The sequence below is a fragment of the Sceloporus undulatus genome, chromosome 3, assembly GCF_019175285.1.
Source record: "Sceloporus undulatus isolate JIND9_A2432 ecotype Alabama chromosome 3, SceUnd_v1.1, whole genome shotgun sequence".
In the NCBI taxonomy this organism is placed as follows: Eukaryota; Metazoa; Chordata; class Lepidosauria; order Squamata; family Phrynosomatidae; genus Sceloporus; species Sceloporus undulatus.
The window spans coordinates 7,403,390-7,424,981 of record NC_056524.1 but is presented as its reverse complement, the minus strand read 5'-3'; the positions used below and the strand labels follow the sequence as shown (position 1 = coordinate 7,424,981).

At 41.4% G+C, this 21,592-nt stretch overlaps 1 protein-coding gene across 1 annotated transcript in view; it reads right to left on the bottom strand.

The window, feature by feature from the left end:
- The window catches only part of LOC121925124 (unconventional myosin-VIIa), a 114,698-nt gene that overhangs the window by 30,850 nt on the left and 62,256 nt on the right, over positions 1 to 21,592 (bottom strand). The window contains exons 18-27 of the mRNA XM_042456920.1: positions 18,461 to 18,555; positions 13,715 to 13,799; positions 10,955 to 11,173; positions 8,450 to 8,557; positions 7,498 to 7,707; positions 6,102 to 6,305; positions 4,989 to 5,165; positions 3,913 to 4,002; positions 3,207 to 3,334; positions 1,684 to 1,820 (exon numbers count right to left, since the gene is read on the bottom strand). Coding sequence (XP_042312854.1) covers positions 1,684 to 1,820; positions 3,207 to 3,334; positions 3,913 to 4,002; positions 4,989 to 5,165; positions 6,102 to 6,305; positions 7,498 to 7,707; positions 8,450 to 8,557; positions 10,955 to 11,173; positions 13,715 to 13,799; positions 18,461 to 18,555 — 1,453 coding nt within the window. The remainder of the gene's footprint in view (positions 1 to 1,683; positions 1,821 to 3,206; positions 3,335 to 3,912; positions 4,003 to 4,988; positions 5,166 to 6,101; positions 6,306 to 7,497; positions 7,708 to 8,449; positions 8,558 to 10,954; positions 11,174 to 13,714; positions 13,800 to 18,460; positions 18,556 to 21,592) is intronic.

Here is a 21,592-nt window from a genome sequence, read left to right as displayed (position 1 = left end):
AACCCGATGGGGCCCAGAAAGCTAGTTTACCGCACAGGGAAAGCCGCCATCGCCACCACCGAGCGTTCCCACCGTTCCATCGGGTTCCAGAGGGCGCCATTCTGGGAAATGTTTTGAACAGTTCCCAGAAATGGATCAATGAAACCGTGGGAACGTGATGGAACGCTCGGTGATTGGGGGCGTGTGCGCGTCCCTGTGCGGTAAACTAGCGTTCTGGGCCATCGGTTTCCCATCAACTCGTGGTGGCCCCGCTCGTGCCTGTGTAATGCATCGGGGAACGTTTTATTCCCGGTGCGGTAACCTTCAATGTCTTTCTACCCTGTATTACTTGAATGGCTCTCCTGAGTTCCCATTACCTCTTGCTTCCCTGCCACAAAACAGGAAGTTGTTTTCTCCCCAATAAATTAGTTGTTCATTGTGTAAACCTTTTTCAGGGATAGGATTCTGCATTGTGGGATAGTTCCTTTGAAGTCTGGACTAAACCCCGCGCAGTTTTCCACACCCATGCACAAAAGCACCAGACGCTACTGAATCACTAGTAAACCTGATTCTTTTCCTTTCCAGCAATTAGTAAGCATAGTTTTTGTGGGTTTTTCGGCTATGTGGGCCATGTTCTAGAAGATTTATGCCTGAGGTCTTGCGGATCTGTGGCTGGCATCTTCAGCACAGCCATCTGAAGATGCCAGTCAGGATGCCAGTGAAACATCGGATAAATCTTCTAAAACATGGCCACATAGCCTGAAAAAACCCACAAAACTTGGTTGCCAGCCGTGAAAGCCTTCCACTTAAATAACCAGATTAGAATCCACACTTTCCTCATACAAACAGCTTGCTCTACCATGGAGCTATGGTACTCTCTACAAGAGCAATTCATCATAAGAGCTTTAGCCTCCAAAATGTGTACCAAGAATGGGCATCACCACTGATTTCCCACTTCCTTATTTTTTTTAACCTGAGTTCCAGCCACTTGGTGGCTGATTCCTGGTCCCATTGGCAAAGGTCCTCGCGCCTCTTCACAATACGGAGCGTAACCTGGAGGCCTCCATTGATGAGTTCCTTAATACTGATGCCAAGAGAAATGTTGCAATGAGAACTTCCCTTTTTCGAATGCACTGTTTGTCAGCAACCACTTTAGGAGCAGATTCCAGAGGAGGGGCAACACAGCAAAAGCTGGGTCTTTCCATGTGAGTGGGGCAGCAAATCGGCCAGGTTTTAGTATGGAGTTCAAAGGCATTCTCCAAGGTATTGAACCTGTTTTAGAGATAGGGTTCAGCACCATTGGTACTTTGTTAAGTCTGGATTAAAACCACATGAGTGGATTTACCACTTGAGAGGCAGTAAAGCTACTAGCCGCTTCTGGGTAATCAGGGCCCTCTCAGATGCTGCTTTAACTCAGGGGTTGATCCTGTGGGCCCCAATTTTAATCCAAAGGGTCCTCAAATCTTCATCTTTCCAAATTGAAAAGTGAATGCAGTTTTGGGCAAAAATGGCTCAAAACCACTCATTTAGCCATCACAGCCCCTAATGCCATTCCCCCAACCTTTGCAACCAATTGGTCAGAACTGGCTAAACTAAAGCATGATAAGATGTCAATTCGGAGCACATTGTGGTGCCCATCAAAGAGGCACGGGTGAAAAAAGCCCCCCCCCCACTCCCCTCTATTGTCCTCCACTCCTGCTTTACCTTGACAAATTTCTGAAGGTGCAAAGCATCCGACACATAAAGACACGAGAATCCACCCTCTGGCATGGCTGCTTTTGGAAGGATTTTGGGTCGCTGTGGGCAGATCTGAATAAATTTCATCCATATGGAACAAAGATCTGTTTGAATTTGAACTCTGACTAACCACATTCATTTGCAAGTTCCATGAAGAAGCATCTGTGTAGATATGACAACGTATAAAGGAAAACAGGATGGTGCATTAGGAAGATCATCTCTTGAAAAGGACTGTCTGAAAGACTATCCTCACACAAAGCAGTCTGAATTCCAAGATCTTGGGGGAAAGGCTTTCTCTAAACCCCATAACCTCCACAGGCACAGTTGGTGAAAATACGAGACAGAAACATCTCAGTGGCTGCTCCTAGACAATTGAATTTCTTCCCATAGGAGGTCTGGTTAGCCCCACCACTGCAGGCTAAGACCTTTGCATTTAGGCAAGTCTTTGACTGAATTTTAATCAAATTGCACAATAGTATTTAATGTGGTGTGCTCTGTTTTTATTTTCTGTTCTTAATTACGTTTTAAAAAATATTTTAAACTGTATTTAAACCATAAGTTTTTAATAGAATTTATGCTTTTTTTTAAAAAAGGTTTTGTAATATAGGTTGGCTTTCTCTTATCTGGAATTCCGAAATCCTCCAAAATCTAAAACTGTTTTCATGGGTGGCTGAGATAGTGACACCTTTGCTTTCTGATGGTTCGGTGTACATAAACTTTGTTTCCTACAAAAACTTGTGTTGGAGAACCTAGATTTTTTTTAGAGAAAACACATCTCTAGGCATTTGTAGGTCGACTTCTGGCAGATGTTGGCCACAGAGTTGCACTGGAAGATCTGGAGATTCCTACATGGCTTGGGTCTGAGTTACTTACGGGACTGCTTCACCCTACATAATCCGCCCCGCACTCTTAGAACATCGGGCAAGAACTTATTGGAAACTATGAATTCCAAATATGTTTACACCTCCCAAAGAGCCCTCTCTATAAGGGCTCCGAGATTCTGGAACAGCCTACCTGAGGATATCCACTCGGCGAACTCACTGGAGGTATTTAGAAAAGCACTTAAAACCAAGCTTTTTTGCCAAGCATATCCTGATATGATATAATATACCGACCGACTACCCCCTTGAATGAGATGCTACACTATTTACTGATTGTATTAATTGTTAATTGTTAATAGTTAATTGATAATTACATGTTGGATATTTTAATGTTAGAGAATTTTAGTCCATATAATGTGTTTTTACTTAGTCTGTAACCCTGCTTCGATCCAACTGGGAGAGGCAGGGAAACATAAATATTTATTATTATTATTATTATTATTATTATTATTATGAATAGTATTTTTATTTGCATTTTTTCCACATTCACGGAGATCCTTCACCCCTAACCCCACTGAACGTGGAGGGACCACTGTATGTGTATGTACATGTATATATGGGAAAAAAGATCCATAGAAAGTATTGCTTCTTTTCATACTAATATCTAACCTTAATCCTGGCCTGAGGATGCCATTACCAATAATGAAATGGAGTTTTTCCAAATTTGAGGTGGGCCGGTCCTCAAGCATGCTGTTGCCTTGGACAGTAGACTCACCATCATGAAGGCGCTTGGTCACCTGGCAAAACAGAGGGAAGGGGCTTTCAGGTTGTCAAACATACAGATGTGGCATTATTATCCATCCACATAACGCTCCAGCCACCAAAACTAAGCCTGTGTATGTGGATACACATATCCTTCAACATGTCACAGATAAAAACTGGAACTTACATCATCAAGCAACATTAGTGTATGGGCAAGATGACAAAAATTTTACAGATGAAGAACACATAGTTTGCTTTTACCTGAGCCTACTGGGAAGGACAGAATTTTGTCCCCTCCTCTCCTTTTCCCTCTGCTGAGTAAACTAAATACAAATTGCTTTTGTGCTGTGAATTTAGTTTACAGCAACTGAAGCAAGCTGAGGACAAAGAGAGAAAGTGAAAGGACAAGAGTAGAAATGGGACATTTTCAAAGCGGCTGAAAAACTGGGACAACAGACAATTACTTGGGACAGTCTCTGCCAAAGTGAGACAATTAAAAGGTGGCGTATTTTGCTCCTGTGTGTTTCCCCATAACATTTTTTTAAAAAATTGAGTAGCAAGATGCTATTAATGGGCCAACTGTGCATTGAATATGGAGAGAACTACTGCTCACCTCTTCCGTTAACTTGGATTTCTTTTTGAGTGTCAAGGAGACCAATTTGTGGCGTACACTGTTCTTCTTGTGACTATCTATGTGAGCACTCTGCAAAGACAAGAGAAATGGTCTTATTTTAGAAGAAATTTCAAGAGAGGTTGAAGAACGAACACTTGGAAAAAACAGATCTTGAAGAACTAGAGCTCTGGACTACAGCTCTCAGAATCCTCCTGCCAGCAGGCCCAATGTGCTGAATGCAGTGCCATGACTGCACTTTGATGATATGAACTGAATCCAGTCTTGTATTTCAATCTGAGTGATCCTAGTAGAAATAAAGTGTAATTAAATTACATCCTGACTATAAAATAATAAGAAATAAGCTTACTTCTTTCATAGTACAAGTGTTCGTTTTAAACACTGATTTCAACAATAATTAGCTATGGCCTATATGGAAATGGAAATGTTCACTAATTTCATTTTTGTAGACCACAAAAAACATTTCAAAAGTTTTCTCCCTGTTGGGCAAGAAACAAAAGGCACTTCATGCATTTTTCACTGAGATATCTTTGAGAAATCTTTATGAAGTTTTGTGCAAAAATGTATTTTGTGAAAAGAAATGTTTGTGGAAATCCCAGTGAAACTAGGGGAAGGGGAACACCACTGTGTGTGTGTGTGTGTTTTAATTCTCCCACACATGTGGAAAAGTCTGGTAGAGATTGACAACACTTAAAATCCTTTCTCGCTCAGGAGAATGTAAAAAAACCCTAATATTATTTATATCTCTAGTGTGGCATGCCTCATTAAATGGTAAAAGTGGAATACTGTGTGGTTCAAGTGCTGGATTGTATTGTTCTTCATGTTCTGTTGCAGGCATGCTCTCTCCAATATGTCAACAATTTGTAGAATTTAATTTTTAAATGTGCAAGGACTGATCCAAACTAAGGTTATCACACTTAGGTATGGAATGCTGAATACCCTTCCCAGAGCCATTTACCTCCTAAATTCTCCCCCTCCCATACAAAGGGGATTCAAAAGGAGGCGGTGTACCCTCCAGTACCTTCAATTGTCAGATGAGGAAAAGCAGTCTCACATACCTCTCCTTCACCTTGAAGGGCTTGGAGTTCTTTTTTGTAAGTCTTCTTCCCCAGCGTCTCACATATTTTGGTCATCACCGGAATTTTCTCGCTGCCATCACTCATTGCTGTGTGATACTTTGGTTCGGGAAGGTCCCCCATGAAGCGAAGGATTGTAATCCACACTGCAAGGGCTGCCTTTTGTTTGTTTTTATGAAATAAAAGAAAATGTTTATTAGGGACTGACATGGACAACTGAGAAGACATATGAGTCAGAATTGTCATTTCTCTCTCCAACAGACCACCTAGTGCCTAAAGTGTCCTATGATATTATCCACCAAGCAATAGTTTTCGATAGAGAAATGATGATTGCAGGAAAAGTCTATGTGCATATAGCAATAGCAAGTACATTTCTATACCACTTATCAGTGCACTTAAGCACTTCCTAAGCTGTTTACAATGTGTAAACCAATTGCCCCCAACAAACTGGGTACTCATTTTAGCGACCTATGGAAGGATGCAAGGCTGAGTCGACCCTGAGCAGCATTCAGCATGTTGCTAAGTGTTGGCCACTAGGCCAGCAAATTTATATTTTATTTATTTTATTTATATGCCACCTTTCTCATGGAGTGGGACCCAAGGCATCTCACAGAAAGGGGGGAAATGAAAATTTATCCAGGCAGTTTTAAAAACAATTTAAAATAATCACAATTCAAACAATATAAAATTATTCAGTAACATACAAAAATTAAAAAATAAATAAATGAAACATGCTCCCGCCAATAAAAACATTGCTCGACCCTTCACATAGAGTCAGGGTTTTTCTAGAGAATTAAGACTTCATTACAATCAGGTAAGAATGCATATATAACTGCATATACTCTAATATATCACAGACGGAAACCAGGACACATGTGGCCAGACAACATCTGTTTGCTCAATATGGCAAATGAGGGAGAACGCACAAGGCAGGAGGACAAAGGGGGAAAGTGGGAGGAGGCAAGAGAAACTGGGACATTTTGAAAACAGCTGAAAAGTGGAACAACAGAGGATTAATCAAGACTATCTCTGCCAAAATCGGGAAAGCTGGAGGGTATGATGCTGTCTTTAACCAAGCAGTTCCTGAAGACTCACCAGCTGGTCTCCTTCATCCTCGTGATACAGGAGTGGCTGCTTGAGAGGCCGGCGAATATAGGTGTGTGTAGTTGTGCCCTGGAAATACGTGGCAGCAAACTTTGCAAATTTGTACTCTGAAAGGTCTTCTTCCTCTTCCTCAGGCAAAGGTAAGGCTGTATCCAGGTCATCTTCCTCCAGTTCTTTTGAAACCCTCTCAAGATCCTGAGAAGAATTATTAGAGACTTAATTTGATCCAGTTATGGCTTCTCAGTTGCATTTTTTTTGCACTGGATCTGCTGGGTGTCTGGAATAGTTTTAGTTGCTTGGGTGCTCATTACTTGGGAGGTTTTTTTTTTACTGATGTATTTTTAATTGTGTTTCAAACCTGAATTTACATTTTAATTACCTTTGTTTTACCTAGCTAACTATCATTTAAATATATTGTTGTTCTTATTCTTGTTCTTTCATATTCTGCCTCTTCCCTAGAACTAAAAACATACAAGAATTAAAGCATTCAAAAATTAAAATAAAATTAACCTACTGATAGACTGTTTTTATTTTATTCATATTCTGCCTTTCTCCAAATATGAGACCCAAACAGGTTTTAAAATAGGTTAAAACAAAATAGCTAAAACAGAATATGGTACAATTTTTAAAAAATTAAACAATGAATCCAAGTAAAACATTAATTTAAAACAAATAAAAACACATTAAGAATAGTCAGTGATGGGGGCTGCCAGCAGTCACTGAGAAAGCCCTATCCCATGTTCCCATGAGAATATGGTCCTTCACATAACCTAGGCCCAAGTCAGGTAACTGTGTACAAGGGATGCTGGTCCATCCCTTCCATTCTAAAACTTTATTATTAATACAGGTGAAATTAGAAATATATTTAAAGGAACCTCTACGTCTTTTTGCATGAGGCAAATTAACATATCAGGAAGAAAGCTATGCTATAAGCATCCACTCATATGCTCACACCTGGAATAGGCAGAAAATGTCATGCTGATGTGTGATGAGAATATACAGATTAAGTCTCCCTTATCCAGAATGATGAGGATCAGAAGTCCTTTGGAGGATTTTTGAATATTTGCATATACAAAATGAAATATCTTGGAAATGAGACCCAAGCCTAAACAGGAAATTCATGTTTAGGTTTCATATACACCTTGTACTCATAGCCTGAAGGCAATTTTATACAGTATTTTAAATATTTTTGTGCATGAAACAAAGTTTGTGGTACACTGAACCATCAGAAAGCAAAGGTGTCACTATCTCAGACAGCCATGGATTTAAGGCTGGGGTTAGCCATGAATTTTGGAGCATTTCGGATTTCAGACTTTTGGATAAGGGCGAGTTGAGGGACTCAGCCTATATTGTGAACCACCTAGGTGACTGTTTTATTGTCAGCTACCTCAAAGCCATTAGGTGCTTGTCCTTCTTGGCCAGGCAAAGAAGATGTCGTTCCCAAGAATCCAAACATTTTGTCCACCATGTCAGAGTCATTCACAGGTTCATTTCGGGCCTTCTCCATTTTCTGCAAGAGTTCCTTTTTCCGTCGAGCTTCCTCCTTTTCCTTTATTTCCCTTTCAGCATCTTCCCGTGCCAGCTGGGCTAGGCGTAACTAGAAGGAAACTATGAAAATGAGTAAGAAGAATTCAAGAGGGACACAAATGCTAAGTAAAATAACCCCAAATGTCTGCAAGCATCTTCTTGAATCCTTGCATAGGCAAGTACATTAAAAGCCAGTCAGGATAAACATGTGCATATTGTTTAATCCAATTTCATGCAAAATTGGGATGTAACTACCAGCCACAATGGTTGCATTTACATGGTAGAAATAATGCACTTTGACACAATGTTAAGGGCTGTAATTCCATCCTATGGAATCCTGGGATTTGTAATTTTACAAGGTCTTTCACCTTTTCCGGTAAAGAGCTCTGGTGCCTCACAAAAAGTACAAATCCCAGGATTCTGTAAGATGGAGCCAAGGCAGTAAAAGTGGTATCAAACTGCATTATTTCTACAGTGCAAATGTATCCCATTTCAGAGTAACCATGCAACCAGGCCCAGAGATTAGGGGGAAGTTTTTTTTAAGGTTACAACTATGCCAATATGGCTGGGGGATTCTGGGTATTGTAGTCGAGAAAGGTACTTTTCCAGGTTATAACAATGCCCATTTCTCCATTCAGGAATCTAGAAGCATTCACCAAGTCCACAACCCTAAGTAACTCCAGGTTATTGACCCCATAAAATCAAATATTAGTCCAGGCCCTTCCCATAACATGAGTTAAGCCAGAAAGGATGGAGTCTGCACAAAAAGCCTGGCAGCGTCACAGACATGGAAAGCAAACCTAAGGACCCACTTGGTGTTTCTTTTCAGCTTCTTCTTTGGCTTTCTTTGCACTCATCTCCTTCCGCAGCCGCTCCTCTTCCAGCAGACGTAGCTTTTCTGCTTCTAGGCGGCGGTGGTACTAGGGAAAAGAAATTTTTAAGAGACCCACTTGAATTGACTGCCTGGATTGCTCATTGAATTTATGAACCAGATGACAAATGGGGAAAGTTAAATGGAATTCAGGAAAGATTGGGTTGAACTAGATGTGAAGTGAACTGCCAACCTCCCTTTTAAAAAAATAAATGTACTATGGGAAGTTGAAGGCTTTCATGGCTGGCATCCATAGTTTTTTGTGGGTTTTTCAGGCTATGTGGCCATGATCTAGAAGAGTTTATTTCTGATGTTTCACCTGCATCTGTGGCTGGCATCTGAAGTTTACTATAATTGTAGGCAGGGCTGAGCCTTCCATAAGGCAAAGTAGTGGCTAAGCATGGAGGGTTTCCTAGAAGTGTACAGGTGTGTGTGAACTACAGAATTACAGAGTTTGAAGGTCTCCTATGTTAAGTCCAATCCCCTGTTCAGTGCAAGATATCCAGGTAGAGCTTCTCTAGCAGGTAGCTGCCCAGCCTCTTTCTGAAGTTGTAGAGGGAAGGAGACCCACCAGCTCTCTAAGCAATCAGTTCCACTGCCAAACTGTGCTCATTGTCAAGCGGTTTATTCTAATGTTCAATTGAAATATGCTCTCCTGTAACTTCAGATCGTTAGACCTGCTCCTGACATGTAGGGCAACAGAGAACAGGCCTGATCCCTCCTCTCTGTGGTTGCCCTTGAGGTATTTAAAGAGGGTGGTCATGTAATTCATGTTGTGATCATAGCCGCGGTAGGGTTGGGATCTTAACCCTTTCCAATGATGAGGAGCAATCAGAGTTTTACAATAAGTTGTAAAGGTGAAAGATTTTTCTTGGTCCCTATATCAAAAGAACAATGTTTTGGGATACCCATGTCAGGTTCTCTTACTTCATGAGTGGCCAAGATTAAAAAATATCCATTATCACAGCTTGGTTTTTACGTAAAACTATACAGTTGAGTGTTAGATATTTGGGGCCTATTGGGGTAAATTGCAGAGGTGATGAAGAATTCTGATGTGTGATGCTTCATGTTCAATTTTGTAGTTTTAGTTGTAGTTTTGTGCCTTCACATTGTTTCAGACTTCTGGAAAAACTAAACTGAACCTATCACAGAATCTTCTGGGACTGAGAGGCCACCCATTGGGTTTCCATGGCTGAGTTAGGAATTGAACCCTGGTTTCCAGAGTTGTAGTCCAATGCTCAAACCATTGCACCATGCTGGCTCTCAAAAGTAAGGTAGAGCCATGTGAAAGGAAAAATATCTTCAACCAGGGAAGATTTCTTAGGAGTTGCAGACTGGTTAAGCAATGAAGAATTTCAAGAAAAAGCAGATTAAGCACTTTCTGACCCTACCATTGATTAACTGGCACTTTCCACATATAATACCTGTAATAACAATCTGAAATTAAGGGAAAGGTTCAACAGGAATAGCTAGCTTTTTGTTTGTTTGTCTACTGGAATGATTTGTTTATTTGGAATGTTTGTCTATCATTTGTTTTGACTTCTTGGATGTTGGAGATAAAGCAAGTGATACTTTCTGGAAAAGTCGGGCTGTGGCTGCCAGAAAACCTGAACTCGAACAATTAATTTGTATGTAAAGTCGAAGGCTTTCACAGCCAGCATCCATAGTTTTTTCTGGGTTTTCCAGGCTATGTGTCCATGTTCTGAAAGAGTTTATTCCTGACATTTCTTCTCTGCTCTGAAGATGTCAGCCACAGATGCTGGCGAAACGTTAGGAATAAACCCTTCCAGGCCACATAGCCTGAAAAACTGACAAAAAACAATTAATCTGTACCATCTTGCAATAGGAGACACTAGCAAACTGCTGTTGCAACTTCCACTCTCTCTATCCATACCATATTTGCTCTACACTGTAAATAGGTTTTAGTTCCACTAAAAGTTTGCTTGTTGGCCTAAATACTCTAAAGGCACCAGGTCCTGTTTCATCTTGGAAGCTAAGCAGGGCCAGCCCTGGTTTCTACTTGGACAGCAGACCGCCAATGAATACCAAGTGCTGTAGGCTATATTTCAGAGGAAAGAACTCACAAAACCACCTCTGAGTATTTCTTATATAAGAAAATCCTATGAAATTCATAGGGCCACCATAAGTCAACAGGTGACGTGAAGGCACCCCACGCAAATACAGTGGACCCTTGGTATTCATTGGGGTTTGCTTCCAAGATCCACCATGAATAGCAAAATTCATGGATGCTCAAGTCCCTTTAAATGATAAAATGCCGTCCCTTATATAAAATAGCAAAAACAAGATTGGCTTTTTTGGAATATTTTCAAGCTGTGGATGGTTGAATGCATGGATAAAGAACCTGTGGATATGGAGGGCTGCTTGTATTTCTTTCATGATAAAGACAAGTCTTTTGTCTGAAGCTGATTCTGACCACAACACTCACCTCTCCCTTCAAACGCTTATATAGGCGGCGAGCAATCATGCCCCGGGCATAGGCCTGGATGGTGAAGACTGCCCAAAGGCGATGGCGGAAGGCCCGGCGTACCAGGAAACCCCGGCACCTGGCTTGGAACTCAATGATGCGCCTGCGAGCCATGTGGTACTGCTTGTGGAGTTTGCGGGAACGGTAGAGGGCTTGCAGCCTCAGAAAGCCAACTCGCATCTTGAAAAGAAAAAGGGGTTATGGAAATCAAGTTGTCTCTTCCCCAGGGTGAAATGCAAGAGTGAGACTAGATGAAACATCAAGATCAAAGATTGCAAAAGGGCACTACTTTGCACTACAGATCCCTGGTTCTGGAAGCTGTCGTGCAAAAAAAGAGAAAGGTTTCCAAGTTTTGTGCTAATTCGATGTCAGGTGATAGCTGCCAAGTTAGTGGAATGGTGAAATTGTCCAGAACCACTAACACCACCTCCAGCTTGGTAGAAATATAGTATTAAAATGGCCAGCTACGTATCTCCACCTTTACAATATCTCAATGTTTGGTCTGATACACTGATAAATGAATAGTTCTAATATCGCTTATGTTCTCTTTGTAATAGTAGGCTGCTGGCTTCAGGTTTACCCATGTAATCATATTTTCAACTTGCAGTTTGTAATTTGTGATATCATAATTTCTAGTAGTTGTACTGATGACTCAAATATTGAAATAATGTATTTTGTATATTGCATGTTTAATAAAATATATTTTAAAAAATAGCTAGCCATGCCCACCCAAAGGTTTTAAGGGCACAGTTGGTCCATTAAAGGCTATTTCAAGTAACCACGAGCCTGTTTTAGGCCAAAATGGGCCCAGAACAGACCATCGACAAAATTAGGATTTGGGAAAATGGAGCAACTGCATGCTTACAAAACCTAGTGCATGGCAGCGGCGCCATCATGGCAGTCTCCTGGCCACACGGAGGCCACCATGATGATGCAAGCACGGTGCAGCGTCCGCACGTCATGGCACCCCGCTTGCATCATTGACATGCCACAGTGCGCCAATGGTGCACTCATGGCGTCATGGTGCAGAGGGACACCACGCGGTTTGGCTGCTGAGCCTCAGGGGCAAAAATGGGTGCCTTAAGCCCACCCTTTTCAGGCGGTCTCTTGAGCCCCATGGACTTTCTTTTAAAAAACAATCAGAGAAGTGTCCAGATTTTAAATGCCCAAATGAATCTGCAGAGGTGTGAATGACCTTTTTTAATGGAATTTCTCAGGATTTTTTAAATGGGTGGGGTGGTGAAAATGTCAAGAAAAAAGTGGGAGATATGTCTTCAGGTAATCTGTACATGGTCTTTATTGATACAAGCCAAATGCATTTTGGTCTATGTAAGTATGGCAGTGGCCTTCCTCAGGGGCAATATGGAAAACTAGCAGCAGAAATTTCTGGAGCTGAAATTCTCATTCTATTAGCTGGACCAACAACAACAACAAAATTGGAGACCTATTTATTTATTTCATTTATATGCCACCTTTCTCCCACAGTGGGACCCGGGGGTTTAAAAAAATAGCGAAAACCATTTACAATAATTTTTTAAAAATCAATTAAAAGTACTTACATTAAACACTATTAAAACACATTAAAAGCCATACAAAAGTTAAAAACAAATAAATAAAACATCTTCTACCTATGTAAAAATTCAAATGTATCAAAATAAAATAAAGTGTTGGTTGTGGTTGCATGCCTTCAAGTCGTTTTGGCTTATGGTGACCCTAAGGCAGTGCTTCTCAATTATTTTCTGTCATGCCACCCCTAGGAAGAAGAAAACATTTCACGTCCCCCCCCCGCGCGACTGTAAATAGTATCATTTGTCTATAAAATCGTTATAAGTACACCTCTGCATAACAGAGCCTCGCGGCCCCCTTTACAGAGCCTCGTGCCCCCCCCGGGGGGGCACTATTTGAGAAAGGCTGCCCGAAGGCAACCCTATCATGGGGTTCTGTTGGCAAGATTCGTTCAGAGGAGGTCACCCAGTGGGTTTACATGGCTAAGCTGTGATTTGAACCCTGCTCTCCAAACTCATACTCCAACACTCAAAGCGCTATGGCATGCTGACCAGGATTTGAATCCCAGTTCAGCCACGGAAACCCACTCAAATCCCCCTCCAAAGAAACTTGCCAAGAAAACCCCATGATAGGGTTGCAACAAGTTGGAAAAACTTGAGAGCACACAGCAACACATTATTGTATTTTGATACCTTTAAATATTTATATAGGTAGGAGAGGTTTTATTTATTTGCTTTTGACTTTTGTATGGCTTTTAAAGTATTTTATAGTGTTTAATATAAGATTTGAAATTTTTAAATTTTATTTTAAACATTTTTTAATTTGCTGTTTTTGGTAGCCGCTTCACATCCCACTTTGGGAGAAAGGTAGCATATCAATGATGCAAGTCTATAAATAGGTCTCTAGTTTTTTATCGGTCCGGCTAATGGAATGAGAATTAGCCGGAGATAGCAACAAAATAACATATCAAAATGAAAAATAAAGGCTATCTACAGAGCACTTGGAGATGTATCTCCCCCTTTGTTCTTGTGGATTCCATTGCGTACTCTTCAGTATTTTTCTCTTTGGTGGTGAAAATGACCCCATAGACCCATCCAAGTTGAACAGCATGAGATAGCAACTCAGATGGGTAAAATTCTGGCTCATCAGATCCAGATCATACTGGGCTAGATAGACAAACACTTGGGCTAAATGCATTTTCCTGGAAAAACTTACAGCACCGTAGTTTCTCCGGCAGTTATGGCCCCTCCAGTTCCGCTGAATCATCAGAGCTGCATTCCTCACTTTCAGGAAATTGGACCTGGAAAAAAGAGATTATCATCATTCAGTTCTGTCTCTGTTTCTCTGTTTGTTATTCATGTCAAACCCCTATCCTTGAAAGAAGCCTAACTTTTTTACAATGATTGATTAAAAAAACATCCTTGAATTTTTAAAAAGAGGTTGAATTTTAAATGTAGGCTGTTTTAAAATGTGTATGCCTTATTTGTCCTTTTAAGCTGTTGCAAGCTTCAATTAATGTGTTTCAACTGATATTATGCATTGTTGTTTTGTTGTTGTTCCTTGCCATGATCCATGGGGAGAGGTGGCTAAGAAATCAATCAATCAATCATAATAATATTTACAAATTTTTCTCTCTGTTTTCAAAGTTCAGACTGTGAGTGCTACTGCTTGTTTGCCGTTGTCGCTGTTTGACTTCAAGTTGTTTCCAGTTTATGGTGACCTGTCAGCAGCCTAATTCCTTCCAGAGGGAAGCCGCAGCAGCCAAATCGTGTGGCTTCCCTCCGGAGGAAAAAGAACCCGCTGCAGGGCACACTCATTACATAAGTGATGTGTGGATGCCGCACATCGCTTTCATCACAATGGTGGCACTCATATGGATGGGACACCGCCATTATAGTATTGCCACGCCGTGCTAGGATTAGGGACTGTGTGGTTGCCGCAAAGTCCCTAACCCTAAAATCAGCGCCAGCATGGGGCATTTGGGCCGTCTGTTTCGGCCCTTTATCACAAGGTTTTTGGGTGAAATTTGTTCAGAAGCAATTTGCCATTGCTTTCACCTGAGGTTGAGAGAATGTGTCTTGCTCAAGATCACCCAGTGGGTTTCCCTGGCTGAGTGCGAATTTGAAGCCCGGTCTTGCAGTATCCTAGCCCATTGTGCTTCTAAAGACTTATCAGAGGTTTGGCACTGCCTTCCTCTAAGGCTCAGGCTGCATCCTCACTGCAGAAATAATCTGGTTTGACACCACTTTTTAACTGCCACGGCTTCAGAATTCCATAGCATGGAGCTGTGGTAGTTAAAGTAGTGCCAAACTGGATCATTTCTGCAGTGAGGATGCAATACAACTTGTCCAGGATCATCCAGTGGGCTTCGATGGCTGCGTGTGAATCTGAACTCTGGTCTTACAGAATCCTGCTTCTAAAGATTTACCCAGAGGAAGTTTGGCATTGCCTTCCTCTGAGGCCGAGAGAGTATGACTTGCCCAGGATCACCCAGTGGGTTCCCACGACCAAGAGTCCTGTGGTGCATCTACACTATAACAATAATGCAGTTTGAGATCACATTACCTGCCATGGCTGTATCCTACAGAATCCTGGGATTCATAGTTTTGTGAGTTACCCACACTCTTTGGTAGAGAACTACAAATCCCAGAAATCCATAGGATGGAGTTAAAGCACTTAAAGTGGCATCAAAATGCATTATTTCTACACTGAAGATGCACCCCTAATCTAACACTCAAACCACTTTCAATTTCATTCAGTCGCAGCTGGTCGCTTTCATGTCAGTGGGACGGTGAATCAACTGGATTTTAATACAAACTTTAAAAGCTATATTCAAGAGGCTGAACTTATTTTGGAGCTAGAGACCCGGTACACATCGCCAGGACATGACGTCCTGGCAGCGATAGTAGGGCTCGGGACAGCACGCCAACTGCATGGTCCCGACCCCTACTACATGCGGGTGGCACCATTACAGTGCCGCCCCTCCCACACAGGGGGGCATGTGCATGAGGTGTGGGCGTCGTAGCGCCCACACATCATCCAAAGGAAGACTGTAAGGGCTGCGATGCTCTAGGCTGCTCCTTTTTTGGTCCGCAGCGTTGCCGTGTGGCTTGGTTGCTATGGCAATGCTGTGGACCAAAAATGGGCGCCTACAAAAACAGACCAATAACGGGTGCCCTGAAAGGGGTGGTCTGTACTGCCCCAGAGTTCAGCATTCAGGAGAGCTCTTTTGAAGTCTGAATTTAAGCAGGGGTTGATTTACAGCTCCATTAACATGGAAGCTAAAAGCTACTGTTGATCCCACCCTGGGCCTGCCCATTGCTAGAAAATGGTCCCTGAGTAGTTGTTGTGTGCCTCCTAGTCATTTGCGACTTATGGTGACCCCCATCATAGGGTTTTCTGGAGTAGAGAGAGTGTAACTCGCCCAGTAAGTTTCCATGGCTGAACGGCGATTTGAACCCTGGTCTGTGGAGTCACAGTCCAATGCTCAAACCACTAAGCCACGCAGGGTCTGAGAGCCTTCCTAAATTGGAATTTGGCCCCAGGACAAAAACAAATTCTCCACCTTTGCTTTAAAGTTATAAAGATTAAAGATTAAATTGTGTCCTAAAGTGTAATTGGTTACTAGTGTAATATACATGTCAGATGTCCTCCCACCTGGCTCCTGCCATTGCTCAGTGGGATGCATTCTACATCAGCTGAAATTTCCAAAGTACATTTGAAAGCACAGAATCCTAGAACTGGAAGAGATTCCAATGGTCATCCAGTCCAACCTCATTCTGCCATGCAGGAAGACACAATCACAGTACGACTGCGAGAGGTAGCTATCCAGTTTCTGTTTAAAAACCTCCAAATAAGAAGACTCCACCAGACTCCCAGACAGCATCTTCCACTGTTGAACAGCTCTGACCATGTGGAAGTTCTTCCTAATGTTTAGATGGAATCCCCTTTCCTGTAGTTTGCAACCATTGCTCTGTGTCTTAGTCTCTGGAGCAGCAGAAAACAAGCTTGCTCCAGCCTCAATAAGACATTCCTCATCAATAGCTCAGCTCAAACTCAAGGCACCCATTGCTTCCTTGGATTATCGCATTAGCTTCACTGCCAGGAAAGACCTGGGATGTAACTTTCTTAAGGCGGATCTTATTGCATTCACCCATCGCTGGGCAGTATGCAACCCGTACGCAACCTGGGCTACTCTCACAGCCTTTAAAGAAAAGGATTTTCCCACTCTTGAAAAGATGCAGGACAAGCCCAGAGAAGCCCGGGTTACACATTGCCCGGTGATGGGTGAATGCAATAAGATTAGCCTTAAGAAAGTTACATCCTGGGTCTATCCTGACAACCAAGATAAAGTGATAATCTCTTGAGTCAGTCTATGTATTTTATTTGTCCTTTTAAACTGACATATGTTTTAACTGATGTCTTTAAACTGATGTTGTTTGTCTGTTAATTGTTGTTGTTTCTCACCTCAATCCATGGAGAGAGGCGGGTAGGAATTTATTATTATTATTAATAGTAGTAGTAATAATAATAGTAGCAGTTGTAATAATAGATCAGTCTCTTTCTTTTCCTTCTGCTTTCCACTTTATCAAGCATTACCATATTTATTTATTTATTTATTTATTAAAAAAACATTATTTAAGAAAAATTTAACAACCAACTTACAAATGTCAAACAGTAATCGACATAAATATATTCACTAACCAAGAGCAATATTCATACCACAGAACAAGACAAAACTTACTACGTTTTTACTCTTATATCAATCTAACTTATAAGCATTGAGTCACATCAACTCATGATATATCCAAAACGTGAAACCACAATTCAGTCATCTTCATTTCTAGTGAAAGTGCAGCGTCTGGGACTTAAAGGCCTGTGATATCAATTCTACTGAGTCTACTTTAGTTAGATATGAACAATCTGTGATCTCCTGACTCAGCTCTGACTTAGAGCCAACAGTATATAATTTCTCTGTCAAAGAAAGGCTTCCAAGAAGCTAAACACAGGATTTCTGAAAAACACGCACGGCCCTATTGTCTGTGTAATCGAAGTTTACATTAGCAGAGGATACAGTTTGCAAAGCAGAGAAGACTTTGGGTGTTTCTGCAGTTATATGAGAAAATAAACTCTGACCATGCATTGAACAGAAGTATGTTTGAGGAAAAATCTGTTGCTCTAAAACTGCCCTCTCATCTCATTAACAAGTCAAGGGCTTTCACTACATCCTTCAGTTAATAGGGAAATGGTCGCAAAAAAGCATTGTTTGGGCTTTTCACTCAAGGATATAGCTATTTTTATTTGACTGTTATCTTCCTGAAGTCTGCAAGATAGGGTCTGTTTGCATTGGGTTAAAGTTGCTTCCCCTCTAGGATTGCAAACACTCACTAACAGAGTAAGCTCTATGCTGCTGTTGCATGTCTTCAAGCTGTTTCTGACTTATGGCGATGCTAAGACAAACCTATCACAGGATTTTCTTTGCAACATAGCTCCCAAGTGGCATTTCAGAAACAAGCATGCAAAATAAAAACTTTGGACTTAATCACATGCGGCTTTGAAACTGGCGCTAAAGTTGAAAAACAGCTCCTTTGGCAATATTTATCTAGCATGACACTGATTCTGTCTCATTGCTGCCTTGCCCTCAAAGTGTTGTGAGACTCATTTCTTTGTTGATGTGGAACTGCAAAATTACATCAAAGAAAACCTAATTTTAAAAACATTGAAGGAAGGGCACACACATGTAGAGTAGGGCATGCAGGGGCTAGAAGGTGGCATTAGGGTGGCAGTGCAGAAATCAGAATACCAAAGTAGCATTAAAGCACTAATGTGGAGAACATGTGATAAAGATTTATGCAAAACTGGTATGCTTCTGTTATTAAACTACCACAATTGTGGCGAGACTGCAGGCACTGTGCTAAAATCCTATGAATGTGAACTGGCTTTTAAAGTCATGCTCCATACCTGTCTTTAAATCCACGGACCACTTTTTGGATGAGGATAACCTTGTCTGTGATGGCCTTGTCCCTCTCTATCTCCAGGAGCATATCGTGGTGATCCTGGGGAGAAAAGTGAAGAAACAGGCCTGTTACTTCTGGATGCCAGTTGAAAAGAACCAAAAGAAGGCAATGCAGTTAACAAAGAGTGAGCCACAGAAAGTGCCCGCCTTGCACACCAAAGGTAAAAGGGAAGAACATAGGGATGTCACAAGTTATTAAACAATTTGGTTTATCTCAGAAGTAAACATGATGTAGTGTTGCCAGAAAGAAAACTTGAGACAGATGTTCTGTAATTTTAACAGTTGTGTAAAAGAAGGAATTTCTGCAGGTGTAGCTTGTCATAGGCAAACTTATCATGGGGTTTTCTTGGCTAGATTTCAGAGGAGGTTTGCCATTGCCTTTTCCTGAGGCTGAGAGAGTGTGAGTAGCCCAAGGTCACCCAGTGAACACTCCCAACTTTGAAAAATGTCCGCCAAAGTGCGGTAAAGGACCCAGGCTGTAGTTGGATGGTGGATTTGGAGACAAAAGTCATGCAATAGGACCAGGATGCAGCCTGAATCAGAATTCAATTCAGGAGCTGTAAATCACTTTTTAAAGCGGTGGGATAAGTTCCACAGACTATAACTATGGAGATCAAGGTTTGATTCCTGGCTCAGCCATGAAACCCACTGGGTGACCTCGGGCAACTCACACTCTCTCAGCCTCAGGGGAATGCAATGGCAAACCTCCTCTAAAATCTTGCCAAGAAAACCTCATGATAGGTTTGACTATGACAAGCTACACCTGCAGAAATTCCCTCTTTTACCTCTATCCTGTTTTTCACCTGGCATCTCTGGTGTAGGATGATAAACAAACAGGGTTTTGGTAACTTATTCCCTCTTGACTTTTCTAAGTAACCACTTCTTTAATGTTACTGTTTGTTATTCTTGGTTTATTGCATGGTCTTAAAAGCCCGGTTTACCTTTCCCAAATTCAGTCTTAATTCGGGAGGCAGCTGGGTCTTATCATATATAAATCACCACCGAAATTGCTGACAGGGGTCCATCCCAGATGCAGCCTGGGCCGAAGCCATGCCCATCCAGGCTCTATTTCCAGTTAGAATTTTCCATCATTACAAAAAGGCCACCAAAGCATCTTAGAGGACCCAGGTTTGCATCTGAGATGGACGTCAATGGCAATTTCACCCGGCTGCCTCCCAAATTAGGATTGAATTCAGGAAATGTACCCAGGCTTTTTAGACCATGCGATAAACCCCTTAGTCCTATTTCTTTGTTCTCCTTGGAAATAGCCATAATCTTTGGGATATGGAGTAGTCACATGTGTCCGCTTCCTTCCTTGATGCCAACCATCATACTTTCAGTAATGTAGTGTAGTTTTAGGGGCTTCTGAAACTGAGCCTTTGTTCCTGCCGTCCCTTCTTTGAATAGAGTTCCTCAAAAAGTAAACCAAGATTTCCCTCCCCAAACTTTACTATGAGACTCTAGATCAGTTACTCCTGTTTAATGGTCATAATCTCACAATGCTAGCCCAGTGTAACCTTCTAAATATTCTTAAAGGGATCAACATAGGGATGTGTTAAAATATATTTCTAATTTGTATTGAAAATGTTCAGATGTGTCAATGGTTAACTAAGGTTTAAAATGGTTCCTGTTGCAGGACAGAAAGCCTAGACCTGGAAGAACAAGTCTTCAAGGACATTTACTGAGACATAATATAAACAAATGTATTATTGTTATGCTCTTGTGTAGCATGGTGACTTCATGGGAAAGAGGTGTGTCCACTTGGTGGGAAAGATGATCTTGTGAGAAAACAAAGACTGATGTCACATTCAAGCTTCTAGCATGGACTCTGAAAGAGAATAGATGTATAGTAGCTTGCTGTAAAGTGTAAATAGCAACAAAGTTAATAAACCCTCATTTGAGTGAAAATCTGTGTGGAAGTTACTTTGATCCTGAGTAGCTGAGAAGACTGCATCTGTTCCAGTTGGTACCAATCCAGAACCACCGGTAACAAGAGACATCAACCATCCCAAAGATCTTTTTCTCTAACAGGATGCTCATGCATTCCTCAAAATAAATGGAGAGGCATTTGGCAATGTGAGAGAATAACTCTTTATCAGTTAACCCTTTATCAGTTAGCCATTGCCAAGGGTATAGGGAAAAGAGGAAAGGGTGTGTAACTCTTTGTCATTTCATATTTCCTGCCTGTGAATAAAACTGAGCCTTTGCTATCAAGTTTGGGAAACAAAAATACTCAAAAGGATTTTCTTCCCTTGCCCTCTAATCTTTGGTTTCTTTCTAGGACCACAATGATCAAGGCTCCTGTATCGTCTCATGTGTTTTTTAGACTGAGCCAACTCCTAAGCAGACCTCTTGACCGGCCCGTTTGCCAGTTTCCTCCACAGACATCTGCCTGGCCCTGATAAGTTAACTCTCTCTGCAATGGAATTACTGACCACTATTGAAGAAGCAGAAGAGGGATATGTTTAAAAAGAAGTGTGCAGACGGCATTGGGCTGATGTTGCACTCAATGGATTTGCTTCTCTGCTTGGTCTTCAGATTTACAAGACCTTTATGTGTAAAGGGCCAGTCCCATAAAAGAGGAAGGGAATCAGGAAACCTTTGGGTTGTTGCTGAATTGCAACTCCCAGTCTTCCTCACCTATGCTAGGTAGAGCCTCTGGAAGTTGCAATTCAGCATCATCTTGAGGGCCACAAGATTCCCAACTCTGCTACAGAAGCATAAAAAGGTTGTGAAGTAAAGATTTTGGACTCATCACATTTACAGAAACAAAGAAGCCAGAGACTAGAAGAAAGATGTACAACCAGCCCTCCTTATCCACAGATTTTTTTAATCCACGGATTCAAGTATCCACGGTTTGAAAATATTTTAAAAATATAGAAATTCCCCAAAATAAACTTTGATTTTGCCATTTTATGCAAGGGATACCATTTTACTATGTCATTGTATTTAAATGGGATCTAAACTTGATTTTGGTATCCACAGCAGGTCTTGGTACCAAACCTCAGTGAATATCAAGGGCCCACTCTATCTATCTATCTATCTATCTATCTATCTATCTATCTATCTATCTATCT